Genomic DNA, 25,187 nt, shown 5'->3' with positions numbered 1-25,187 from the left:
TTTTACTATTACAGCTATCGGGATTAACGAATCGTGAGAAGTTTAAGTATTTAGATCTATTCTCATCACATAAAAGGTTGCAGTGATGAGCATTGAGCAGATGACAGCCTGTTGATCGCATGAATGAAGATCTTATCATTGCAACGCAGTTTCTGCACTCTCACTAATGATTTCACCAATGCAAACATGAGGTAAATACAGTAAGAGCTTCATTGTGCAGCGTAACAGCGTCATTGATTTCATAACGAGTTTTGGCAAGTGTCCAGATAAACTCGCGCTGTGTGATTGGAAAGCTTGGGCGATTGGAAAGGAATTGTTCTTTGATCGCTTTCTGTATATATATTAATCACAGTTTAAGTACGATTATTTTCATCCTAAGAGAAATGACGTGAAGTTGATCGTTTAGTCACTGGCTTGATTTACTGATGCATAAACAGTACTGAACGACTTTTAGAGAAAGATTATCTGTCTGAACTTGAACAATTACACATCAGAAATTCACATAACCCACTGGTTCTTCAGAGGCTCGGATGAAGGAACTAAAAAAATACCTTTGTGCTCAGTCCAAACACTGAGCAACTGCCATGCTTCGCTCGTTTGCAAGCCATGATGTCTCTTGAGGAAAAACCAATATCGCGCTCGTGCAGCTCATTTTCTCATGGGCGGGCCAAATTCTCTATGCGGGTAAAGAAGAGAAAGGGGAGGTAACCTTTCCCCTTATGACGACATAAGGGGAAGATTTCTAGATTCGCCCGTCTGAGCTTTCATTTTCTCAAAAATACCCAGGGCTTGGTTTACACCCATCAAAACGTCTAGCCACTGGGGGACCATAGGCAGGCTAGGGAAACTCATATTAATGTTTAAAAAAAACTCATAAAGTGAAATTTTCATGCAATGGAACCTTTAAGGAGAAATATTTTCATGTTTAACAGGTTATTTAAATTCTTCTGTTGAAAAAGTATGTTTACGAGGAGCTCTTTAATTTATAAAATGTAATTAATGTTCAAAACTAAATCCATAACATAATCCCCTGATGGGATCCCCTAAATGGTTCTATATATATATATATATATATATATATATATATATATATATATATATATATATATATTTATTTATTTATTTTTACAATTTTTACAATTGATTTCATGATTTTATTGTAGTTAAAGTGGTTGAAATGTGGTGGTGTGTCCCTCAGGCATCAGACCCTGATGTGAGCGAGAGCTCAGAACTGCAGTATTCCCTGCTGGAGTCCACAACTCTGCTGGATGTGGAGGCAAGCACTGGTCAGATCTACGTACTGGATGCATCCAGTTTTAGAGACAATTTGTTCACCTTTCAGGTTAAAGCCACTGATAAACATGGGCTGTTCACGACTACAACAGTACAGGTGAGCAGAAACAGACTCTTTCAAACCACCAATGGCATTTTGAATAAGAAAGCAGTAAAAGAGAGCAGTCAATGTAATGAGTCATTGTGTTCTTGTGAGTTCTTGTGTTTGCCGCCTACAGATCAAAGTGAAAGAAAGTGTGCATCGTGACAGCGTCTCAGTAATCTCCTTAAACCGGCCCGTATACATAGTGGATAAGAAGACACCAGAGATGGAAGAGTAAGTAATCTTCATTATTGAAATGTGTTATTGGGGTGATGGGTGGTCAGATTTTTGAGCATCTGCCCCTTTAATCTCTAAAAGTAAAGTGCCCTAATTGGTCATATTATGGTGCCTCACCGAGAGGAACCAACACCCCCACCCAGGAAAGCGATTTTACACCTGACCCTGTGGAGGTCTGAGCTCACCGCTGATCATGAGCAAAACATTATAAGCCAGTTTAATAAAAAATATATATATTCTGTTTTACAAACTGGACTGAATTGGTATTTCTTGATACCTCCTGATAGTGTGTTTTTTTCCTCAGTTCCATGGGGAAAGTTTTAGGCTGGACTGTGAAAATCCTCAGTGTGAGAGCTGAGGATGGGAATGAGATACGCACCATTCTTAGAGAATCTACAGACAAAACTTACGTCAGTTTCATCGCCATGGACTCCAGTGGTGCGGTCATCCAAGCCACAGAGGTCAAAGAGTAAGTTTAACTAATATCAGTTTATTTAGACTATTCTAATGTGAAATCTGAGTATGTGGAAATGTGCAAGTAAACAGCAAACATGTTTACAATAAACAGTTATAATGGTTGGTATAATGGATGGCCTTGTGGTCAGTGCTCTGACTTTTAAGTCTATTAAGTTAATTTTGATCAGTTATAAAATTAATCTGAGATCTGAATACATTTAATTTCCATTTTAACTTTGACTGCCCACGAGGCTATTGCTTGCTTGTTATTCCTATCACATCCTGAAACATTTACTAAATGTTTTTGAGTATTTTATGATTGCAAAAGACTGATATGCCATTGAATAAAAAATATTGAATATCAATATGTTCTTGTCCTATGAGATTTTAGAGTGCATTTTTATTATTTAACATGAAATATCTTCAAAATCAGGTTGACGAGCACTATGTGAAAAAACAACCCAACAAATGGATTAATGCATAAAACCCAACAAGCTGGGTCAAAATAACTCAGCATGTATGCTGTCCCTATAATGCTGGGGACCATATTCCCTCCCCCTCTGTAAGGCAGTGCACGCCTAGGCTTGATATGCCCAGGCTTTTTACAGTAATAACAAATGATATCTCTAGGGGCTCTATTAAACTCCAGGGGCTTCGCAATTCCTCTCTGTAACTCTTTCCTTTTTTCTGAACCCTGTCATCAAACTGCCTTGGAGTTTCTGTTGCCTGCTGCCATTTTTCAAAAAGTATTTCCTGCTGCATAGCTAAGTAAACATACAGTATGTCTGGCCTGGCTTCAACCTACCTTTCTGAAACTGCTGCCTATAGACCTCGGGCACCAATTCACAGGTCCACAAAACAGCCTGTTTCACAGTTTCGTATTCAGTGTGCTGCACAGCATCAAGAGCTACATAGCCTACGCCTCTTGGGATTTATCAGGCCATCCTTAAAAATATTCTTGTTTGCCGTAACCCGACCGACCCTGTCAATTTAGTACCGACCCAATTATTTATTTATTTTCCCTTTTAGTCCGTCCGACTTGCCGGTTGTAAACTTGCGTTAAGACCGACCGATTTTTTTTTAACTCTTCAAACAACTAATACAAATGCAATAAAATAATATTAGTTATTAAGTATTGTGAATATAAATTGCCTAGACCTACATACAAACATAAGCTACGTTCTTTCTTTTAAATAAAAACCCGTGGCGCGTCATCTATGTTTACACCATTGGTTTACGCATGTCACACTACGGCCTGCTGGCTAAGTTCGCTTCGTTTCATTCACTGTCAATGGTTCGCGCTTGGTAATGATGGCTGCGGCTTTACTCTAAAGATTATTTCATTTTTATATGTTGTTAATTATGGTTTATTAAAAAATAAACATGTGAGAGCGTGTTATAGGCTATATGTCACGTTTTAGTCAGATATGACGACACTACTGCAACACACTCGCCGCAGATGAGAAGCTGAGCATCAACGTGCTATTGCAAATCAAAGTGAAAGTAAGTCGCAGACGCTTAACACACAATCATCTTCATTAAATGTAAAGAAACGAAATGATCTTACCAGGGCTGTTTCCGCTTTCTCTTATTGCGGGCTTTGATTCAGAAATTTTAGCTGATGATCAATAAAATAATGTAACGTTAGGCCGTATCTCATAACTGTTGCTTTCGGTGACGTGCACTCCATTAAATCTGCATATAGCGGGAATTGAAGATCAGATTTATATCCGCAAAAAACCCCACACATTTAGCCTATGTAACCAGGTGTAAATGGAATCGTTTTGATAAATCAGATTGCAATCCGATCTGAGAAAACGCATGAAGTGGCCTGGTGCAAACAGCCCCTAGACATCGGTGAAAAATGTTCTCTCCCCCCCGACCCCGATTATTATTATTTATATATATATATATATATATATATATATATATATATATATATATATATATATATATAAATATATACTTTTAAAATATATACTTTACCGACCCTTTTTTTCTTTTTCTTTTTTGCTGTTACTGCAAACCAAAATATTTTTAAGGATGGCCTCAGCTAACTCCCTCCTAACTTACGTCACCCCACTCATATTGTGGCCAATCTCTTTCTGCAGCAATTCTCTCAAACAGAGGTGGAAAGTCCAGGGGTCAGAAAGTAAAAGTCCTGCCATATATTTATTCCACCCATGAACTCACACAGCAAAAACTATTTTTTTAAATTTTCACACGTTTTAAATGAACTCTCCTGGGAGTTTATTTGGCTCCAGACTCAAGAGTGTTAAAGTTAATGAGATAATTTAGTGATTGATTGAGTGATGATTGAGCATTATTGAAGACACCTGATGTTAACAAGCAGAATCACCAAGGGAGAAAATCTCTTTTTTTAAGTTGCCATTATGGTGATTAGTGTTGGCTTTAGTTGGGCTCTTGAACCTTAACCTAATACTGTTAGATTTTGTTTGGCTGTTCTATCAGTGTTATAACTCTCAGATGAACAAAGAGAAAAGCTGATCAGGTCATTTTGGTTGTGTTTTGACATAATCATCTTTTGACTTGAATCACAAAGCTCATTCAGAGAGTTAGGTTTAGCTTGCTGATTACAGCAGTCTATGATTCTACAGTATACTCTTATCAATATAATCAGCATTTTCAAAATAATCCAAAAGATTTCTTTAAAGTTGTCCTGATCAAAACACTTTGAAAAGTTTTTTTTTTTTTTTTTGGACACACTGACACCAAGAATCAGCCTGTGATTCTCAACAATGGTGACAATAATAAAGCATGTTGCAGTGCATTCTGGGTACCACCAATCAAAACTCATTCATGGCTCCCATCATGCATTGCGGTATGAATAAATTATGATCTGAATTGTTTTACTAATTTCCTTTCCCTAATTGAATATTCTTTTTGTCACCATTGTTGAGATTCATACACTGATTCTTGATGTCTGTGTGCGCCTTAAAGAAAGTTTTTTTTTTTTTATATCAGAACAACTTTTAAGAAATCATTTGGATTATAATGACAAATCTGGATATTATTCTGTAGAATCACTGTGATGCTGTAATGACCAATCTACATTTAAGTCAGAGATTAGACTCTAAATGAGTTCAGTGATTCAGGTTAAATGATGATTATGTTAAAATATAACCAACACCTGTTCACCTTTTCTCTTTGCTCATCTGGCTGTTATAACTCAGATACAGCAGCCAAACAAAATCTAAAGTTAAACATTTAAAGGTCAACTGCCCAACTAAATCAAACACCGATATCCATAATGGTAACTAAAATTGTGATTTTTCTCCTTCAGTGATTCTGCTTGTTAACATCAGGTGTCTTCAATAATGGTCAATCATCACTCAATCAATCACTAAATTATCTCATTAACTTTAACACTCTTGAGTCTGGAGCCAAATAAACTCCCAGGAGAGTTCATTTAAAACTGGAGTTTTTGCTGTGTGAGTTCATGGGTGGAATAAATATATGGCAGGACTTTTACTTTCTGACCCCTGGACTTTCCACCTCTGCTCTCAAATGCTTCGAAAAATGCATTAGTTGCTTCAAAGTGAAATCGAGGCATAAGTGCAAAACACTTTGTTACATCAAATCTTACCTCATGCTCCCTCTGTCTCTGTCTGTTTAGTTGATTTACGCTATCACATTCAAGCTCCAACCTCTGGTATCATTTTTGTAATATATAACTACTACAGCCGACTAGGGGTTTTATGTTTGTAGCTATCCGTCGTAACACCAAATAATGTGCATGGATGCAAGTATGTCCAAAATGCATGAATGCATGGATGCAAGTATGGATGCACCTAGGCCCACAACCACTCATCATTCAATTCCCATATTTAAGAGTAAGGGGTAAATTCTTCTTCACAAACAAAAGTGTCCATGCTTTATCGCAGCTTAGTTGATTTCTTTTCTCCTTCATTACATTAACAGCATGGCTTTGACACATCTTTGCTTATCTCTCTGGTTATTTGTTCAAATCTGCAGCGTACTCAGCAAGCGCTCTTTCCTGTTCTAAAAGACTTTCCATCGAATAGAAGGTGCTATATCACCTCGTAGTTACATCCTGCTTATGTCCCTTATGTCGCAAGTTGCGAGTGTTTAAAGTGGCCTACGATATTTCGGCACATACTGACCAATTCTGTCACATTTCACTGGCTTTAATATGCCTTTGTTGACAGTCAGGTGGAGAGAACGAGCAATGCAGGGCAAACTCATAATACACTGTTGTCATTGCTTTAGCCATATTACTCGCATTGTCACGTACAACAGCATGCACTCTTGATTTGTTAATTTTCCATCTATCTAACATGTCAGTGAATGCTTGTGAGATTGTCAATGAAGTGTGAGAACCGGTAAATTCTTGTGCATGAAGCAAGTCTTTGTTAAGTTTTAAATCACAATCGATCCATTGAGCAGTCTATATCTGAAGACCAAATATCTGTGGCGAAGCTCATCGCGGAGTCATTATGAAGAAGCATGTGAATATGATCTGCCACAAGGTTGTATATATCCGTTAAGCATAGGCCTACATTTGCGAAATAATGCCGAAAATGGACTGTAGGTAAAATATATAAGAAAAAAAATGTATGTATGTGTGCATTAACAAAATACTCTTCAGATTTCCCTCTTGCCTGCATTACATCTATTCTATATAATTAAGATGAGAGTGTAATGGGCAGCAATTTTAAGTACTTGGGTACAATCATTGATCACACTTTAAGTTTTAATGTTAACTCAGAGAGTATTTTTAAAAGAGCTAACCAGCGATTGTTTTTAATTAGAAAACTGAGGAGTTTCAGGGTCAGTCGACATATTCTTGAGATGGCATATAGGGGCCTTGTATAAAGTATTTTACAGTTTAAAATAACAGCTTGGTATGGCAACCTGAATGTGAAAGATAAAAACAAAGGCAGCTTGGGGATGTATTTGATAAGGCGGTACTCAGGAAGGCCCGACAGATATCAACAGACACCCTACACCCACTAAACTCAGAGTTTGAATTGCTTCCATCTGGCCGTAGATTCAGGGTCCCAAGGGCGAGCCGGAACATCTATAAGAGATCTTTTATTCCCCAGGCCATACAGGAACTTAATCTAAACTGAAATTGTTTTTAAAAATGTGTTTATTGTAGGTCGAAACCTACCTTATTTTAATCAGCTGCGCTGCTTTCCATTTTCTGTTGTTGTATGTTGATGGTGGTAGTATTGTACTCTTAACTGTGTGTATTTTAATGTAAGTTTGAATGTGGTGTCACTGATGTATTTCTGTTCGGAGAAGTCGAAGGCAAATTTCCACTGAGGTGGATAATAAAGTCTAATGAATGAATGAATCAGAAATATCTTCACTCCCACAGAAAGCTGAACAGTGAGAACAAAGATTTAACATCTGAGCTGGAGAAGGTTTTCGGTCCTGGTTTGGAAATCAAAGTGGAGGACAGTTCAGGAGACTCTGGAGAATCCAGTCAAGCCGTCACAATCGCTCTCATCGCTGTCAGTGTTGTGCTGGCTGTAATCAGTGTGATTTCAGTGTCGACAATTATCCATCTTGTCAAGTAAGTTATTACTGGCCATGTAACTGCAGTTTTTTTCTATCTGTCTATCTGTGTGTGTGTGTGTGTGTGTGTGTGTGTGTGTGTGTGTGTGTGTGTGTGTGTGTGTGTGTGTGTGTGTGTGTCATTGAATAAACTTAGTGGTCAACTGACCTGAAAAGAATTCCTAATTGATAAATAAACTGAAATCAGAATAGATTTTTTTTCTTTTATTTGATTGATTGTCTGTTCTGTTTCACCTAGACTGCCAGTAGTAGCTTTCCTAAAACACAGTAATGTAATGCCAGTTATATTTGTGTTGACTTTGCTCATGTTTTAGGGGTATTTTCTTCACATTGAAGAAAATTTATATGTTTGGTGAAGTAGTTACAATACATATTTTTATTGCATCAGGAAATTTAAAAAGGGCACAGATTCTGAAAGACAGAGTTTAAATACTCCCGTCTTTATACCTGAAAGAAGAATCAGTATGGACAATCCTCCTGACTTTTACACGTAAGTGCAAAAAATATTGTTAAAGTTAAGATATAGCCTACAGTTAAACTAATTTGTGAAAAGACTGTTCTCAAATGCTAAAAGTTACCATGTTTTTATATATGTCGGTTTGTTGAGACTAAACATGTTTCTTCTTTTGTTAACAGGAACCCAGAATCCAGAGAGGTAAAGCATCTTGCTCTAACGACAAACTCATGGAGTATAATTCATTAAGTATAATTTTGTCGTAAAACATTTAAATTCTTATTTATAATTTTGTCCTATATGTTTTGTGTGTTTCTTAGGTTCATGTTAGTAACAGATCCTGACAGAGAATGAGAGAATGGAAGTGATAACAGTGGAAACAGCATCTCAGCCCTCTGAAAACACCCTGATGGATCAAAGCTCATCACTTCTTCTCAGTGGTGTACAAGACTTCATGAACTGATGTCTTGATTATGACTATATATAGCCCTAATCCTAAACTTGAGATGTAGGCAGCTGTTAAGGGTTGAGTTCCCAACATGGAGGAAACAACACGAGTATCAGGTCTTCTTTAGACAGAAACCAGGCTCTGGGCTTCAGCATTACAGGGTTAACATCTTTGATCATGTGTCCTCAGTTCCAGGATCAGCTGTCATGTGACTCTCACAATGACAAACTCAGGTCACAATAGACACAACACAGGGCGAATTCCCTTCAAAGAGACAAGCATCACTCTGCTCCACTCATTATATATTACTGTCTCATAGTGGCTGTCTGGATCACCCGACATGAAGCCAGACGTCACTGCCACTTTATTCTGAATTGAAATGTTATTTTAAAACAGAATTCATACTGAAAAATCCAGCTGTTGAGACAGATGTAGCGGTCCTGTAGAGCAAACAGGAGAGATGGTGCTGGATACGCCACGGTCATTGGATTGATTCCCAAGGAATACAAGAACTGCCAAATGTGTAAATGTAAATAAATGTAGATTTATTTTTTTTTAAATATAGTCTCTGTGTCTTTATTTCTCATTGATTTGGCATTTGGTAATAGCTAACAAACATTAAAAATGTGTTATGTTACAGATATTTAGTTACATTTCCAGATAAAATATCAAATAATTGTACTAATAATTGTAAAATTACTTCTTTGAAGTGACCATCGCATTTAAATTTCAATAAGTCTCATTTCATTGATTAGGCTTGGGTAGGAGATACACACATCTCTATGTATAACTAAAGGTTGTTGTGTTTTTAAGTACAGAGTAAAAAAAAAAAAACATTTTTACAGACCACAACTCCTGGAGGGAACAGCACATGCAACAGCACCCTCTGCAGGTCAGGCGGAGCAGAGTGCGTCAAAATTCAAAGACACATCTTGACTAGAGCATCTCGATATAGAAAAACAATTAAAAAGCCATGCAGGAGAATGCAAAACGTGATCTGTGTAAACCGGCCCTAAGAAGGCTCTCCCTATGGGAGTAGATAGTAAGGCAGTTCCCTATGGAGCTGTGAGCTGTCTGTTAATTAACTGCATCTTTAATGGACAGCTCTGTCGCTTAGTGGTGCATCCTGTCACTGCCCTGTCAACCATCTTATCACAGTTAAAATCCTCCACATTCCATCTAATTTAATTTCCTACCGTTTCGGGGAGAAATGTAGTGAAATGTACGGATAATAGGCGAACTTGGACGTAGCAATTAGACATACAAAGAGGATACACTCCTAATATTTACCTCCGAATGGGAGAAACTGCTACGCATATTATGGCGCGGAATTCCTCCCGCCTTCTAAGTAAAAGAGCCAATCGCTGATAATGTCATTGCGTCACTACAGCTCCCGTTAAAAGCTCCGGTTCCCATAGAAACCTTACTTGTACATGCACATTGACTGGTCTAGCCTGAAAAATAAGTCTTTTAAGCGTTATTTCAGCATTAAAAACAACATTTATGAGACAGTTAATATCAGATTTTGTTGCTGATTTGAAATATGTTGTTTAATTGAGAGTCCAGCTATCAGATTTAAAGCGGAACAGAAACGAAATAGGAAGTAAAGGTGATATAACAGATGTGTTATCATTGTTATTTGTGGTAGGACACTTGAAACTGCTGAAGTAGTTACAGGGGTGGAAACAGTGATGTTAGTTTGTTGTTTTGTTATAGGGCGCAGCCATCTTGAGCTTCAACGGTCCGTGACATCACTGGCATGATAGGCTACCTTGACAGCTCCAGCAAAATGGCATTTCAAGAGCATAACAGATTGAGAGGGGTGTCTTATTGCATTGCAAAAATTAAAAATTAAAAAATTGTGATCTGTCCAACAAGCGAATATAACACATCCGATGCAATCAAGGGCCGAATAACCTGTTTGCAAAATTACTGTGGCATAAATGTGACCATGGCGGGTCCTGTAAACAATTCCACTCACCTCTTAGTTGTTATCGTGATGTTCACCTTCACCGCAGATCTTGCTAAATTAATCCGACATCGAGGATGCTATCCAATAAGCAATATCCATCGAGACACCCACAAGATAGTGTGATTTCAGCCACTTTCGAACTGTGTATGAGACGCGGCGGCGCACCTTGCCAGTTTAAATTTGACGAGCGCACACGCCTAAACGCAATTGTACAGACAGCCAGCCGTCACAGCGCGTGCGTGCACTGAACTAAATTCTCTATCGTCTTATTGCATTTAAAGTGTGTATCAGTATATTCTAGAACCTTACATTACTGTAGTTCTTAAAGTGATAACAGTCTATATCAGTATACGTTTCATTCATACAGTGAAGAATATGCAGTGTTATTATTTCATTTGATGATTCAATTTCTTACTTAAATGCTGTTTTTAGTGTTAACTTGTACAGTTAAAAAAAATGTGTACAGTCAAAATCAGTCAGTTCAGTCAGAGTAGCAGTAGAGTAGCCTGACCATGAGCCTATAGCCTATAGATCTGCGCCAGAGAAACGAGGGTGCCGCCATCTTTAGAATATTGTCTTTGAACTTCCATTTTTGCAGTCGCTCTGTATATTTCTATGGCATTGCTGTCCAGGAGTTATTAGCTTTTGAAGTGGATTTACTTAATGTAACGAAAGTTATCATGAGGATTGTAATGTTTAAAGCAGATGTCTTAACATATGTCAGTAGACCGGGAAGATTTTAAAATGAGCCGTTCATTCATAAATACGCAAGATCACTGTGAAAATACAGACCGGAAGTCAAAAGACAACGAGCGCAGCGCTGAAAAGGGGTACCATGCCAGTCATCGAATATGGAAGCAGATTAGTCTCAAATATAATTCACGCAAAAAATATGATTCACAAATGCGTAGACAATTTCACATGCATGAAACCTAATTCACGTACACACAAAAAAAATCCACGTGCATGAAAAAAAAAATATATTCACAAAAAGCAATTCACATGTGCAAAATAAAATTATATAATCATAAAATACATTTCACAAATGCAAAACACAATTCGTAGATATACAACTGTGCACAAAAACCTTTGAATGTTTAAAATGTACGAGTGTATCCTTGCATTTGAATGTGCAAATCGTCATTCACGTACGAATCGCCTTAGATATGTGTGTGTGTGTGTGTTTTTGAGACTTTCCTGGCAGCATAACACTCGTAACAAAGAGCAGTCGTACTCTTTAGCCAATCAGATTTAAGCTTATCAATCGACCAATCAGTATCACGTGAGGGCGGGCCTACCTATGTTACGTTATCAGCTTTCGACCAGTTCATGGCTGAGCAGAGGTAAGTGCAGTTAATCGTTCATTTCTGTGTTAACTGAAGTTAAAGAAGTTTGAGATCAGTTGAAGCAATAGTTTATGAACTATTAACTGATGTAAGCAAGTGTTGTTGTAATCAGATGTCCCATATCGTGTCAAAAATGAAGAATGATGCTTGTTTTGTTGTATTTTAGCTGAAGGTACAGACAGCTCTCACAGCTACAATCACGCTAATGATTGCAAAACAATCATCTGTGGTCAATACCCATCGAGATTGTTCTTTAAATAGTGAATAGACCTATTTTAATGAGCAGCCAGTGTTTTTTGCCATTTGTGTATGATGTTAAATTATTATTAACACTTGTTTCCCTGCATTTTTCAGGATTACTCACCTTTGGTGTGACATCTGGATAGCAGTCACGAACATCTTAATTCATGTTGTTTCTTTATTCTCTTTTATACTTTTTTTTTTGTATTTATGTCTTAATTGGTAACACTTTATTAAAACGTTTCATTAGTTAACATGAACTAATAATGAACTGCACGTGAACAGCCTTTATTATTTTTTGTTAATGTTAACATTTACTAATACTTCATTAAAATCTTGTTAACATTAGTAAATGCACTGTAAACTAACAATGAACAGCTGTATTTTTAACTAACGTTAACAAAGATTAACAAACACAGCAACAAATGTATTGCTCATGGTTATTTAATACATGAACTAATGTTAACTTAGTTATTGTACCTTATTGTAGAGTGTTACCAATATATTCAACATGCATTTCCTTATGCTGTATTGTAATGTCAAGGTTTTTAAATTAAGGTTTTTTATTGTCATCTTAAGGTCTCACAGGACAATATTGTGAAGCATTAATTTTACTTTGCATAGTAAAATAGGCAAATCTGATTTTATGCTGATAAGACAAAGGTACTTATCATAGAGAGGCAATTAAGATTATGCGACTAAGATTACTCAGTAAACTCTATTCAAATACCATCACTTAATTTCCCACATCCTCTGTCTGCACCTCTTGTACTATAGGGTTTTAGTACTTTAAATATCAGGACAAAATCTTATATGTCCTAACAGAGAGGTCTACTGATGACCGGACTGAACACAATTAATTTTTTAACTTTTCACTTGATGTATTGCACTTATATTTATATACTTTAAAAGCAAAGTACACTCTGACTGGATCTCACAACTCTTGAAGAGACGTATATTTCTCTGTACTGAATATTGTGCTTCACAGTTTAGACTGTCAGTTCATGATCTTCATATGTAACAGGAACATTAATCATGATCAAGTCATTTTATATATTTTATTCCCAAAGGATTCGGAAACTTTCAAATTAATAAAACGTGTACATCAAATTGAACTATGTCTGAATCTTTTAATTCTTACAAGAACATTTAATAATGCATGCATAGCAAGGCTTTATTCTTAAAGCATGTACATATAGTCCGCAGGAGACAAATTAATACAGTAACAATGCATCACTTTCAACCACTTGTTGAAACAACTGTCAAAATGGATGGCTTGCAACATGACTGTTTTCAAAGAATTACAGTAGAAATGGTAAGATCACAGTACTGGTTGTCTGCAACTTCATACATCATCTGTCTTGGAAATCTGAAACAATAAAACTACATAATATATGCAGATCAAAACATGTCTCCTATATATGCACGTCATTACATACATTATCATCAGTTGAATGTGTGGTGGACAGGACATGAAAATCCATCAATACTAAAAATAAATGTTTATATTCACATGTGGACTAAACAGCAGTTAATAAACTATTGCTTCAACTGATCTCTAACTTCTAAACACAGAAATGAACGATTAACTGCACTTACCTCTGCTCAGCCATGAACTGGTTGAAAGCTGATGACGTAACATGCAGGTAGGCCCGCCCTCACGTGATACTGATTGGTCGATTGATAAGCTTAAATCTGATTGGCTAAAGAGTACGACTGCTCTGTGTTACGAGTGTTATGCTGCCAGGAAAGTCTCAAAAACACACACACACATATCTAAGGCAATTCGTACGTGAATGACGATTTGCACATTCAAATGCAAGGATACACTCGTACATTTTAAACATTCAAAGGTTTTTGTGCACAGTTGTATATCTACGAATTGTATTTTGCATTTGTGAAATGTATTTTATGAGTATATAATTTTATTTTGCGCATGTGAATTGCTTTTTGTGAATATATATATATTTTTCACGCACGTGGATTTTTTTTTGTGTGTACGTGAATTAGGTTTCATGCATGTGAAATTGTCTATGCATTTGTGAATCATGTTTTTTGCGTGATTTATATTTGAGACTAATCTGCCTCCATAATCGAACACGGCTGCGCTCTGATAACAACAAATGTAAATTTTAGTATTGGGAAAAACTTCATATATGTTTTGTTTTAAATATTATTTTTTAATTCATTTGTTTACAATTTTAATAACCAACATGTTATCGAATTATATTTTATTCGTTTCAGTTCCCCTTTAAGGATTCCCCCATTCAAACAGATAGGACTTTTTTGATGCCCGAAATAGGGACTTTATGGACACTTTACTATCCCATGATCATGATGAGGCCACGGGAGAGGATTTGTGAATGGCAGTGAAGCGACTTAGCTAACGCTAGTAGGTCACGTGACAGTAACACCATGGTGGATGTAGTACATTCGAATTTCATTCCTATTACTCAACACACATTCATACTATAACATACTTTTTAGCGGTCGCAAAGTAAGTTCAAATTCAAATCTAGATCATACCTAAAGTATGCGATTTCGGACGCACCATCACTGTCCTGCAGAATTTAGCTCCAACCCTAATCAAACACCTGAAGCAGCGAGAAGGGTATAGCTCGAGCCTGGGCTGTGTTTAAACCTATACCCTCATTCACTATCCCCTACATTACTTCACTTATATAGTCCACTTGAATGAGTGAATGAAAACGATTGAGTGAATTCGGACAATGAGTGCGCCGGAAGGGCTGCCGCTTTATAGTTGTGCTTGCTGTTTAATAAGATTTATCTTGAACTGTCATGGAAATAGCATGTATAAACCTTAATTAAACAGTTTAATAATTTATTTAAGGAATTTATACCTGTATGATATTACGCTGTTGCCACATTGGACCAGCGGTTTGGAAAATGGATGGATGGAGACACGGGAATTAATTTGATGCGACCGTTACAGTGCATTATGGGTATTCTCTAACTGTTGAGGGTACGGTTGTACACTCGTTATTACTGTGCATTGTGGGATTTAATGAGTGCACTTGATAACATAAACAAATGGCTGTTCCCTCAAATAGTATAAGGCGCGATTTCGGACACAGCCCCGGAGATCTCCAAAACAGGGTGGGAGATCCAAAATAGGGAGTGGTTCCTCCCATTGAAAGACAGGCACATGACAAGCATGCGTGATTTTTCCCCCCAACCCAGTTCTGTGGAAACTCCGCCCCACAGCAGATTCTAAAGATTTCATTGGTCATGTCAATCACAGTGATGATTTCCACAATGCAATGCGACAACAAATGCTAACCCCTAAACCTACCCTATAACCTAACCTTAACCAGTGAAATTGACTGCAGGGCAAGATTTGCGCTGAATAGTGTGCTAGAGAAAATGGCAGTGTAGGAGATAATCAGTTAATACGATTATATAACATGAGATCGCTGGGCCGGGCCATCCATATTTTATACATTTTTAAGATCAACTAGAAACAACGTTTAATTTATGAACTTTTATTTTGAAATGTAAGTCAATGACAATTGACTGAAGCCAGAGCCAATGGAGAAAGTATTTGCGCGTGGAGACTCCGCCCCCTTTCGGAGGTTCTGCCCACTTTTGAAACTTCACGCCCCATTTCGGAGATCTCCGGTCTACAGTTACCTACTTGGAAGCAGCCGATCAAGCGCTTCAGGATCACACAGGCAGGTTTGCTGAAGCAGGTTGGGAAAAAACGTTGCAGGACAGTGGCTCTGCAGGAGCAGGGTCATCCAGTAGGGGTTCAGCGAAAAAATCGGCAGCTGGCAGCAGGAAGTAGCTGCCATTGACAGCCGGAAGCCCTACCAAATTAGGAGGGACCTGCCAATTCGTGGCAGCCAATCAGTATCATCCAACGTAGCAGCAACCAATCACATGTCAATGGTGGCGCCGGCGATACCTAGTAAACCACACTAGAAACATGGTAAATCATGTTAAACTATGCTAGAACATTTTAAAACTTTTTAAAACTTTCTGGCTAGGCTTTTTCAAGCCAACTTAAAGTTTGTCTACGAACTTTACCTTGTCGATCATTCTGATTTCAGAACAACAAATACAAGCCTGTTTCAAAAGTTACAGCTGCTTTATTAAACAAAGACAAGAATATATTTAAGTACTGCAAAACTGTAAAACTGAACTTAAATGATAGCAAATTATGATTTTAAATAAAGGTCATTGATGAGAAAATTTAATATTCTTTTTTTTCTTTTAGACAGGACTTTCATTATTTAAGTTTAAAGAATGTTTATGTATATTTAACAAATATAAAATATGATTAAATACTAATTTCTTTCTGTATGTATATATTTAATTATTTAACAAACACGTACACTCATTCATAAATTACATAAAGTGTAGCTTAATGTTTGTTTTTGTATTATGTCTATGATCTTCGTTACTTGATTTAGATTTGATAAAACTTTTTTAATCAAATAATATAAAATAATTACTAATAGAAGTATTTTATTTAAATAAGTACTAAAATTTTATATTTTCGATATAATAACTTATTTGCCTGGCTAAAAGCGGCATCCACCTCGGTTATAGTCCTCTGCGCTCATGCATAAACTGATCCATTTATTGTCCAATCCTGCTCATGGAGAGCCACTATCCAGCAGAGTTTTGATCCCTTCTTCCAGCAGATTCTTAAGAGACAACAAATTTATTTATTTATTTTTTTCCACACTTTTTATCATCTCTATACCAAAAAAAAAAAATGTTTAAACTTTTTTTATATATCATCAGCATAAAATATAATAATCTTTTATATACAGTGTTATTGCGTGTGACCTTTGATTTGTTCTGTGATGTCACTAAAATGTTGCTGCATGAATACAACGCTAGTTCTGATATACAAGGGTCATAAATAGTAAGCAGTGATAAGATTGTGTTGGCAGTAGCAACATGGAATAAAGGATAAAGATTTTTTTGTAATAATCTCATCTGAGTTAGTGCAGGGTGTGAATTAGTCATTGTTGTCACGTATCTTTACAGCCTGTTCAATTGCAGGCCAAAGTCCAGCAAAAAGGTCTTTAGATTTATGGCAATGGATGAGTGCTTATTATTAAGGATGCTGTAAGTGTTACAGTCATTGTTACAAAATAAACTCTGACAGGATGATCACTTCCCCAACATGATCTTGTATCATTAAATTGTTGTTATGGGCAGTTTCATTATCCTTCCTATTACTCTGCTTCACTTATTAATAAGTTAATAATTCAAGTTAAAATGATTCCATTATGTGACAGAAAAAGAGTGTGAGGTGATACAAGAAGCCATGTAAAGGTCAAAAGCAAAGTCTATCGGTTTATATAAGACATCCTCAAATAAACTTGTAACATGAAACTATTTCCGTACAATCCCTCCCACATTTCTCCTCATTATTGGCCTTTATGAAGCACCTTTGATACTTGCTTACACCAGAGGCCATAACTGTTTATGACATACAATAAGGAACAGCTCAGAGAGAGAAATTACACAAGGAATATTCATTCTCTTCCCTGCCAGCCTTCATAATACAGGCGGCACTGACAGTGAATTATGGAAAAGATGGATTTATTCTTGGTTTTATTTATTTCAGCTTGTCTTCATGTCCACAGTGTAAGGAGTGCTATTGGTAAGTGAAAATTCATTCATAACAAGCTGAAATAAACAGTTTAAATTCACACATCTGGATGTGAGGCCTAACTTACTTTTATAAGATATATCGAGTTCTATATATTTAGTTCTAGCTTTTGTCTACTGTTAAAAAGCATGTTTTACTTCTAATAAGGTAAAATGCTTGTCAGGATTTAAAAGGAAAATATTCGATATTATAAGGGAAACGATTTAAGATTAAATGACATGAGTTTGAACATTGGAGTAATATTCATTTTCCAATCCGAGATTAGAATGACAACTGTCTGTCTACTATATGTCACCAGCATATCATTAAAGTAATAGAAATAAAAATTAATTGTAAAACTGTATGCCCATGTTTAAATTGTTATACATCTTGTTTTTACTGTATTGTGTGATTTAGTGTATTTTGTCCTGCCATATTCAGGCTTTAAGCTGTTTGTTAAGTCCTCAAACTAATGACTTGTTTCTGTTTAAGGTACTTTACCTATAAACTGTGCAACTGGAACCGATAACAGAGTAGGGGAAATCCAGGAGGGATATGAAGGTGAGAAATGTCCACAATATTAGATGCTTCTTTTCACATTTGTAAATGATATGATTTTTATTGAAACATAAAATAATTGATATTTGATCAAAAACATTTAAAATGCCTTTGCTTGTGAATATTAAGAGTAGTAATGCAAGAACAATACTGGAATTATCTAGTATTTATGTTTAGATTGTGTCAGAAGAAGATATAATATGTAAATATGTATTTGATCTGGCCTTCAGGAGATGTAGAGACTATCACTAATATTGGACCTGATGATCGTCTGGTGCTGGAGTCACATATCTTTGACATTGGTGTAACATTTCTGCAGCTGGATTACTCTAATGGAGACTCAACCGCTACTGTACGGACCATCAAACCACTGGATGCTGATGTACTACAGGAGGTTTGTTCTTCACTGATCCACATATACAGTATATATAATATATATTTATAGAGAGAGAGAGAGAGAGAGAGAGAGAGAGAGAGAGAGAGAGAGTGTAAATATTCCATTTTCTCAATTTTTTTATCTTCAATGGAATTTATCATTAACTACAAACCAACATTATCCTCTGACTGACAGTCGACAGTTGCCCATTCTGGCATAGTTGGTAGTATTACTTTTTAATTTTTTAATCTCATAAAGAAAGGAAGTGCCACATGTCTCTTTGTGTTTTATTTCTTCTAGTCAGGAGGGATTTTGTATTATTCACTCACTTGCTCAAACCCGTCGGTAAGTTTAAACAATAACGTTATCAAATTATTCAATAAGACAAAGTATTCATCACATAAACCTTCACTATAAAGTCTTCATTCTCCATTTCAGCTGAAAAACATCAGGAGGTTAGAAGTTCAGGATGTCAATGACAATCCTCCGATCTTCCAGAATAAAACATACAGCGCCACAGTGTCAGAGGTGTGTGAAATGTCACATCTTTATACAGCAGAAGTGTGTTTGGTCACTCAGAGACTCACATCTCTTTGTAAACTGTGTCTTTTGCTCCAGACGACAGCTGTGGGTTCAGATGTGCTCAGGGTGAGGGCTGAAGATGCAGATGTTTATCCAGAAAACACCAATATTATATATTCTATACTGGTAAGTCATGAATGATTCTCATATATTTTATTTAATATTAACACAGCAGGTTTACACAAAACTACATGTATCAGTCACTAGGTGAAATTTAATTGTAAGTTAAATTTACAATAGGGCTGTCAATCAATTAAACATTTAATCATGCCCAATTTCATGTTTTTTTTTTTTTTTTTTTTTTTTTTTTTGAGTTACTGTTTTGATACTTGCAGATTATTTAAAGGAAAGGAAACTATAATATATAATTAATCTGTAAGTGTTTCATTTGAATTAATCACTTCATCTTCATTAACAGCCTCCAGCACCAGATGAATTTGAAGCGAGAGGTGACGGAAACATCAGGTTGAAACAACGTCTGAACTACAACAATGCTCAACAGTACAGCTTCACTGTGCAAGCTAAAGTAAAGACAAACTCTCTGACATTCAACCTCTACATTACTTTGATCACTAAACTTCAAACTTGCTTTAGCAGTCTATTCTCTTTAAAGGAATACTTCACACAAAAATGAAATCTTGAGCAACACAAAAGGAGATGTTTAGCAGAATGTCTGTATTTTTCCATACAATGAAAGTGGATGGGGACCCGGAACAAATGACAAAGTTTTCATTTTTGGATGATTTATAATTTGAAGGTAGAAAAAACACTATGTTTTTTTTGCAGGATATAGGAGATCTCAGTGACACCACAACAGTTACAATAACGGTTGACGATTTTGACAATCTAAACCCTTATTTTGATCACAGTCTCTACAAGGCATCCATTGAGGAAAATCAGGTAAATGACGTCATGATCAATATTTAAACGCATGTCTGATCAAACAAATGAAACCCTCCATGTCTTTTCTGTCCATGCACAGGTAGGACAGTTTTCAGACATCAATCCTGAGGCCATAAAAGCTCAAGATGGCGACACGGGCATCAACGAGCCTGTACTTTACAGCATAACAGCAGGTGCTGTTAACAGAAGATTTACAACACACTTACATGACATGAGTCCTAATCTAAATAACCTCCTCCTGTTTCAAATAAAGTTTCTCTGTAGATGTGTGAGAGCTAGAGGTGAAACACTGATTTTAAATCTGATAATATAGAAAATTCCACTAAACTATAGTCAAGCACAGTAATTGTGATAAAACAAGCACTTTACACACCTAATTATACACTTCTATTTGATTAAAGAAAAATAGTCATATTCTATATTAAGTTTCTGATAATAACACAGCAAATATCCACATTTCTGTTCCAGTCTTTCCAAATGAATATCAGAGTAACTTTGACATTGATCAAAACAGTGGAGTCATTTCTGTGACAACGGCACTAGACAGAGAGGAAGTCGACCAGATAACTGTTCACATACAGGTATCAGACGTTTCTGAAGACATTCATGAATCTGAAGAGGTTTCAGGATTGTGTTTGTTTATATTTTCTGTTCATGATTTCCTTATAAATAGGCAACTCAACAGGATGATGCCAGTAAAACTGCTAACGCTGTGGTGTCCGTCGACATTAAAGATGTGGATGACAACCCTCCAAAATTTGACCAGGATGAGTACACCGTATCTATTCTGGAAAATTCACCACAGGATCAGTTTGTGCTTCAGATTAGAGTCACTGATCCAGACCTGGTACAGTTCCTGAAAACATCTCTGTCTGTTTGTAAAGTAATATAATTATTGTGAGATTCAAAAAAATGCATGAGAAAAGAACTTACTAAGTGACTTCTTTTCTAGGGAGGATTTGAAGGAACATTCCAGATTATTCCAGAATCCGTACCTTTTTCCATTAGGCCTGATGGAACAATTCTGGTGAAAAGTTCTGCGGACCTAGACAGAGAAACCACAACCAGCTTCAGTTTTCAAGTAACAAGTCTCATATTATCATTATCACTATGATTTATCAGAAATTAAGAATTATAATCACACTGTGTTTTCATACACAACTGTGTAATAAGCAATATGCCAATTTTCTCTCCAAAATCTAAAGGTTGAAGCACAAGAAAAGCCTCCTTCCACCAACAAAGCAACAGCCGACGTCACCATCGTCCTGCTGGATGAGAATGATAATAGTCCACAGTTTACAACTTCCAAGTATCAGGGCAAAGTTTTCGGCAATCAGACTACTGGAATGCAGGTTGTCAAGGTGACAATTCAATGTTTTGTTGAGTCATTTAATAGTTTTCCAGCACAATCAATATTTTAGTACATTTCTGGAGATTATGGAACCATTATGTCATTATAAGATGACTACTATACCATAGGCATTGGAATAAAGTTATTCATTAAACATACTGTACATACATTTTCATCTAAGGTCGAAGCAACAGACCTGGATGAAGGCCCAAATGGTGAAATCAGCTACTCCATTGAGTTTGGAAATGAGGATGGTTTTTTCGGCATTAGTGAGAATGATGGGGCGATTACGCTAGTTAAAATAATCCCACTCGTGGACAACAGAATCCTTCAGTTTTCACTCTATGTGACTGCAAAAGATGGTAAGTTATCATTTTATGGAGGTATACCTGGCTGTGGATACTTTCCTGTTGGCTTAAAAACCACTGCACTGCCTTTTCATACATTTAGGGGGCGCTATAAGCAGATCGACTTCTGCAATGGTGGATGTCAAGGCACCTGGAGATTCTCATCCTCAGTTCCTTCAGAAGACCTACCAGGGGAAAGTGGAGGAGGATCAGTCATTGGCAGACATTGTCAAGGTCCTTACAGCACAAAAAACTTCTATCCTGAGGGACTGTCCCTTTAACTGATATACAAACATATGATGACAACAATCTGGTCTAAATGACAACCAGCTAACTAACAAATCTTTATTTAAAGAAATAAAAACAGAAAGAGATATATTTACCAATCTTGGTATACTTTTGTATTGTCTCAGTCTGAGGACACATGCAAAACTGGCAGATCCTGGCCACTTGGTGGTGCTATAACTGGGAAAAACATGAAATTGGCTATAACTATGGAAGCATTGGTCTAATCTACTTGAAATCTTGTATTTTGTAAGTGTTTAAATAGTCTCCCACGAGGGTCTATGAGGACAGTCTCGTATCTCAAAAAACATGAAAAATGCTGTCATTATTACTCACCTTCATGTTGTTTCAAATCCATATTCGTTTTCTGTGGAATACAAAAGGAGAAATTTACAAGTGTTCAAGCTTTTTTGTTTTGCATACAACTGTCAATCTTCAAAAAGCACACCAAAAACACCATTCAAAGACTTGTTCACTATATTTCCAAGTCTTCAGAAGTTATCTGACAGCTTTGTGTAAGGAACAGACTAAAATAATGATTAAGTAAAAAAAAACTTTGGAAGACTTGTTACTTAGCATGCATCCCTTTAAATGTTAATCATTTTTGGGTTAGGTTATTCTCACATACAAGTAGCAATGACAGTGGAAATCTGGTAAACAGTCTAATCATGAACCAATGTGTACTCTCCCATTCACAGGTGGACTTTTTGTCCATTGATCCTATTGTTCCTGTCACCTTAGCAGTTGAGACTGAAGCCGACAAGTTCTCCATAAACCAGGCTACAGGTGTTCTCTCGACCAAAGTCAAACTAGACTTTGAGGAGAAGAGTAGATACACAGTGCAGCTGTCAATAACGGATGGAACTAACCGAGACGAGGCATCAGTCGAGGTTGAGGTGCTGGACATCAATGACAACAGTCCAGTGTTTGAAAATCACCCTGCTACTGTCTCAGTGCCAGAGGATCACAAGTTGGGAGATAATGTAACATCGGTAACAGCCACGGATGCAGATGCAGAGTTTAATGGAGAAGTGCGGTACACTCTCCTGGGAGGTGCTGGGAAGTTTAATGTTGACCAAGAAACAGGAGTGATAACTCTAGCTGCTCCCCTTGACAGGGAGACCCAAGATACGTACAACTTAGTGATCACTGCCCAAGATCAGGGTCGCCCGTCACGTTCCACCACCACCAATCTGGACATCTCCGTTACTGACATTAATGACAATGCTCCCATATTTTCCAAACAACCGTATGAGACCACACTGTCTGAGCATGCTGAAGTAGGAACAGCTGTGGTAAATGTCATGGCAACAGACAAAGACGATGGTCCAAATGCTGTTGTGACCTATGACATTGTCAAACAGGAGCCTTCTTCAACACCACCCGTTTTTAGCATTGATGCAGAGTCTGGTAACATAATCCTTTCTGAAAAGCTGGATTATGGCAAAGCTAAGCGCTACACTCTAGAGGTGGAGGGACAAGATGGAGGAACCCCTATTCTCACTGGCAATGCTACTGTAACAGTGTGGGTGGAGGATGTTAACGATAAAGCTCCTGTGTTCAGTAAGGACCAGTACGATGTGTCCGTCTATGAAAACCTTGCAGGTGGAACTGCTCTGGTATCTTTGGAGGTTACAGATGAGGATGAGGTGAGAGAAGAAAAGCAGACTACACAATACCTAAATAACCTTCAAATTAACAAGCATTCCAAATCTGTTTTGATGTACTTACCTTTTCTGGTTTTCTATCCGATTAGGGTGGGTTCTCTAAAGGTCACTTTATCATGGATAACAGTACCTTCGTTATCAACAGTCAAGGAGTAATATCACTCCGGAGCGACGCCACCTTGGATAGGGAAACTGTAGACAAATACAATATAGAGGTACAAAGCAACCACATTCATTTCTTAAAACCAACTATTTATAAAATGTTCAGGATGACTATTCATTCTGAATGGGATGCTTGGATTGTCTTTCTCAGGTTGTAGCTGTAGACCAGCCTGTCGATGGTTTAAGCTCCACAGCTCAGGTCATCATCACTGTTCTGGACGTCAACGACAACAATCCACAATTCCTTCCTCTCCCAGAGACCATTGAGATTCAGGAAGGTGCGTACACACCCTCATCACCTGGAGAAGTGTGCGAAATCTCAGCCACAGACGCTGACATTGGAGACAACGGACGTGTCACAATCACTACTTCCTCTTACAGCAAGTTCTTCAGCTTCAGAGATGTGAGGACATAAACCTATTGACATGACAATGTATTGTCAGATGTTCAGATCTTCATTCATTTTCAAAACATCTATTCCTTTATTTCATTCCTACAGGATGGGACTCTCCTAGCTATTGAGGAGCTGGATCGAGAGACACAGGATGTGTATGATGTGGTCATTGTTGCTATGGATCATGGGATGCCACAGGGAAATGTAATTTCCTTTTCTTTGTATGATTTGTGATGTCAATGTGTACTTTAATACAGTTTTGTGATTGTACTGATTGCATTGTCATAGTTCCCAGAGGTATATATCTAGCAATATAGCTAGCATTCTAGAGAACATAAAACAGGGGTAGCCCACCCTGTCCCTCGAGGGCTACCTTCCTACAGACTCTAGTTCCAACCCTGCTCCAAAACACTTGGCTGTTGTTTTCAAGTTATCATGAACATCCTAATAAGCTGGTTCAGGTGTGTTTGATTAGGGTTAATGCTAAACTCTGCATGATGGTAGTCCTTGGATTAGACAAACATTCAAGTTTGCTCTAAAGCAGGGGTAGCAAACCCTGCTCCTGTAGAGCTAACTTTCACGGGAGTTGAGCTCCAACCCTAAACAAACTCGCCTGAACCAGCTATCCAGGGTGTTTAGGATTATTGAAAAACTAAAGGCAGGTGTGTTGGAGCAGAGTTGGAACTGAACTCTGCTGAAAGGTTGCAAGGTTGCTCTCCAGGATCAGGGTTGGCTACCCTTGCTCTAACGCAGGGGTGTCTAAAACTGCACATGGAGAGCTAATGTTCTGCAATGTTTAGCTTCAACCTGCCCCAACACACTTGATTTTTAGATTTTTCT

At 37.2% G+C, this 25,187-nt stretch overlaps 1 protein-coding gene across 1 annotated transcript; it reads left to right on the top strand.

Annotated features, from left to right (window-relative positions):
• Window positions 1-7,070: 7,070 nt before the first annotated feature.
• LOC311078501 (uncharacterized protein) lies at window positions 7,071-9,091 on the top strand. Its single transcript, XM_084107322.1, has 4 exons — window positions 7,071-7,631; window positions 8,022-8,123; window positions 8,270-8,288; window positions 8,408-9,091. Exons 1-4 carry the CDS (start codon window positions 7,405-7,407, stop codon window positions 8,429-8,431), a joined length of 372 nt encoding a protein of 123 aa, XP_083963448.1. The 5' UTR covers window positions 7,071-7,404; the 3' UTR covers window positions 8,432-9,091.
• Window positions 9,092-25,187: the final 16,096 nt, after the last annotated feature.

This window comes from Abramis brama (genome assembly GCF_963993115.1).
Source record: "Abramis brama genome assembly, chromosome: 2".
Lineage (NCBI taxonomy): Eukaryota > Metazoa > Chordata > Actinopteri > Cypriniformes > Leuciscidae > Abramis > Abramis brama.
Note: the sequence above shows the minus strand (reverse complement) of the source record. Positions and strands in the feature narration are given on the sequence as shown.

Excerpts from the sequence above, each read along its gene's own strand:
- LOC311078501 (XM_084107322.1), top strand. The coding sequence starts at position 7,405 with ATGAATCAGAAATATCTTCACTCCCACAGAAAGCTGAACAGTGAGAAC. Across the intron at positions 7,632-8,021 it reads ACAATTATCCATCTTGTCAA|GAAATTTAAAAAGGGCACAG; the intron begins GTAAGTTATTAC and ends TTATTGCATCAG.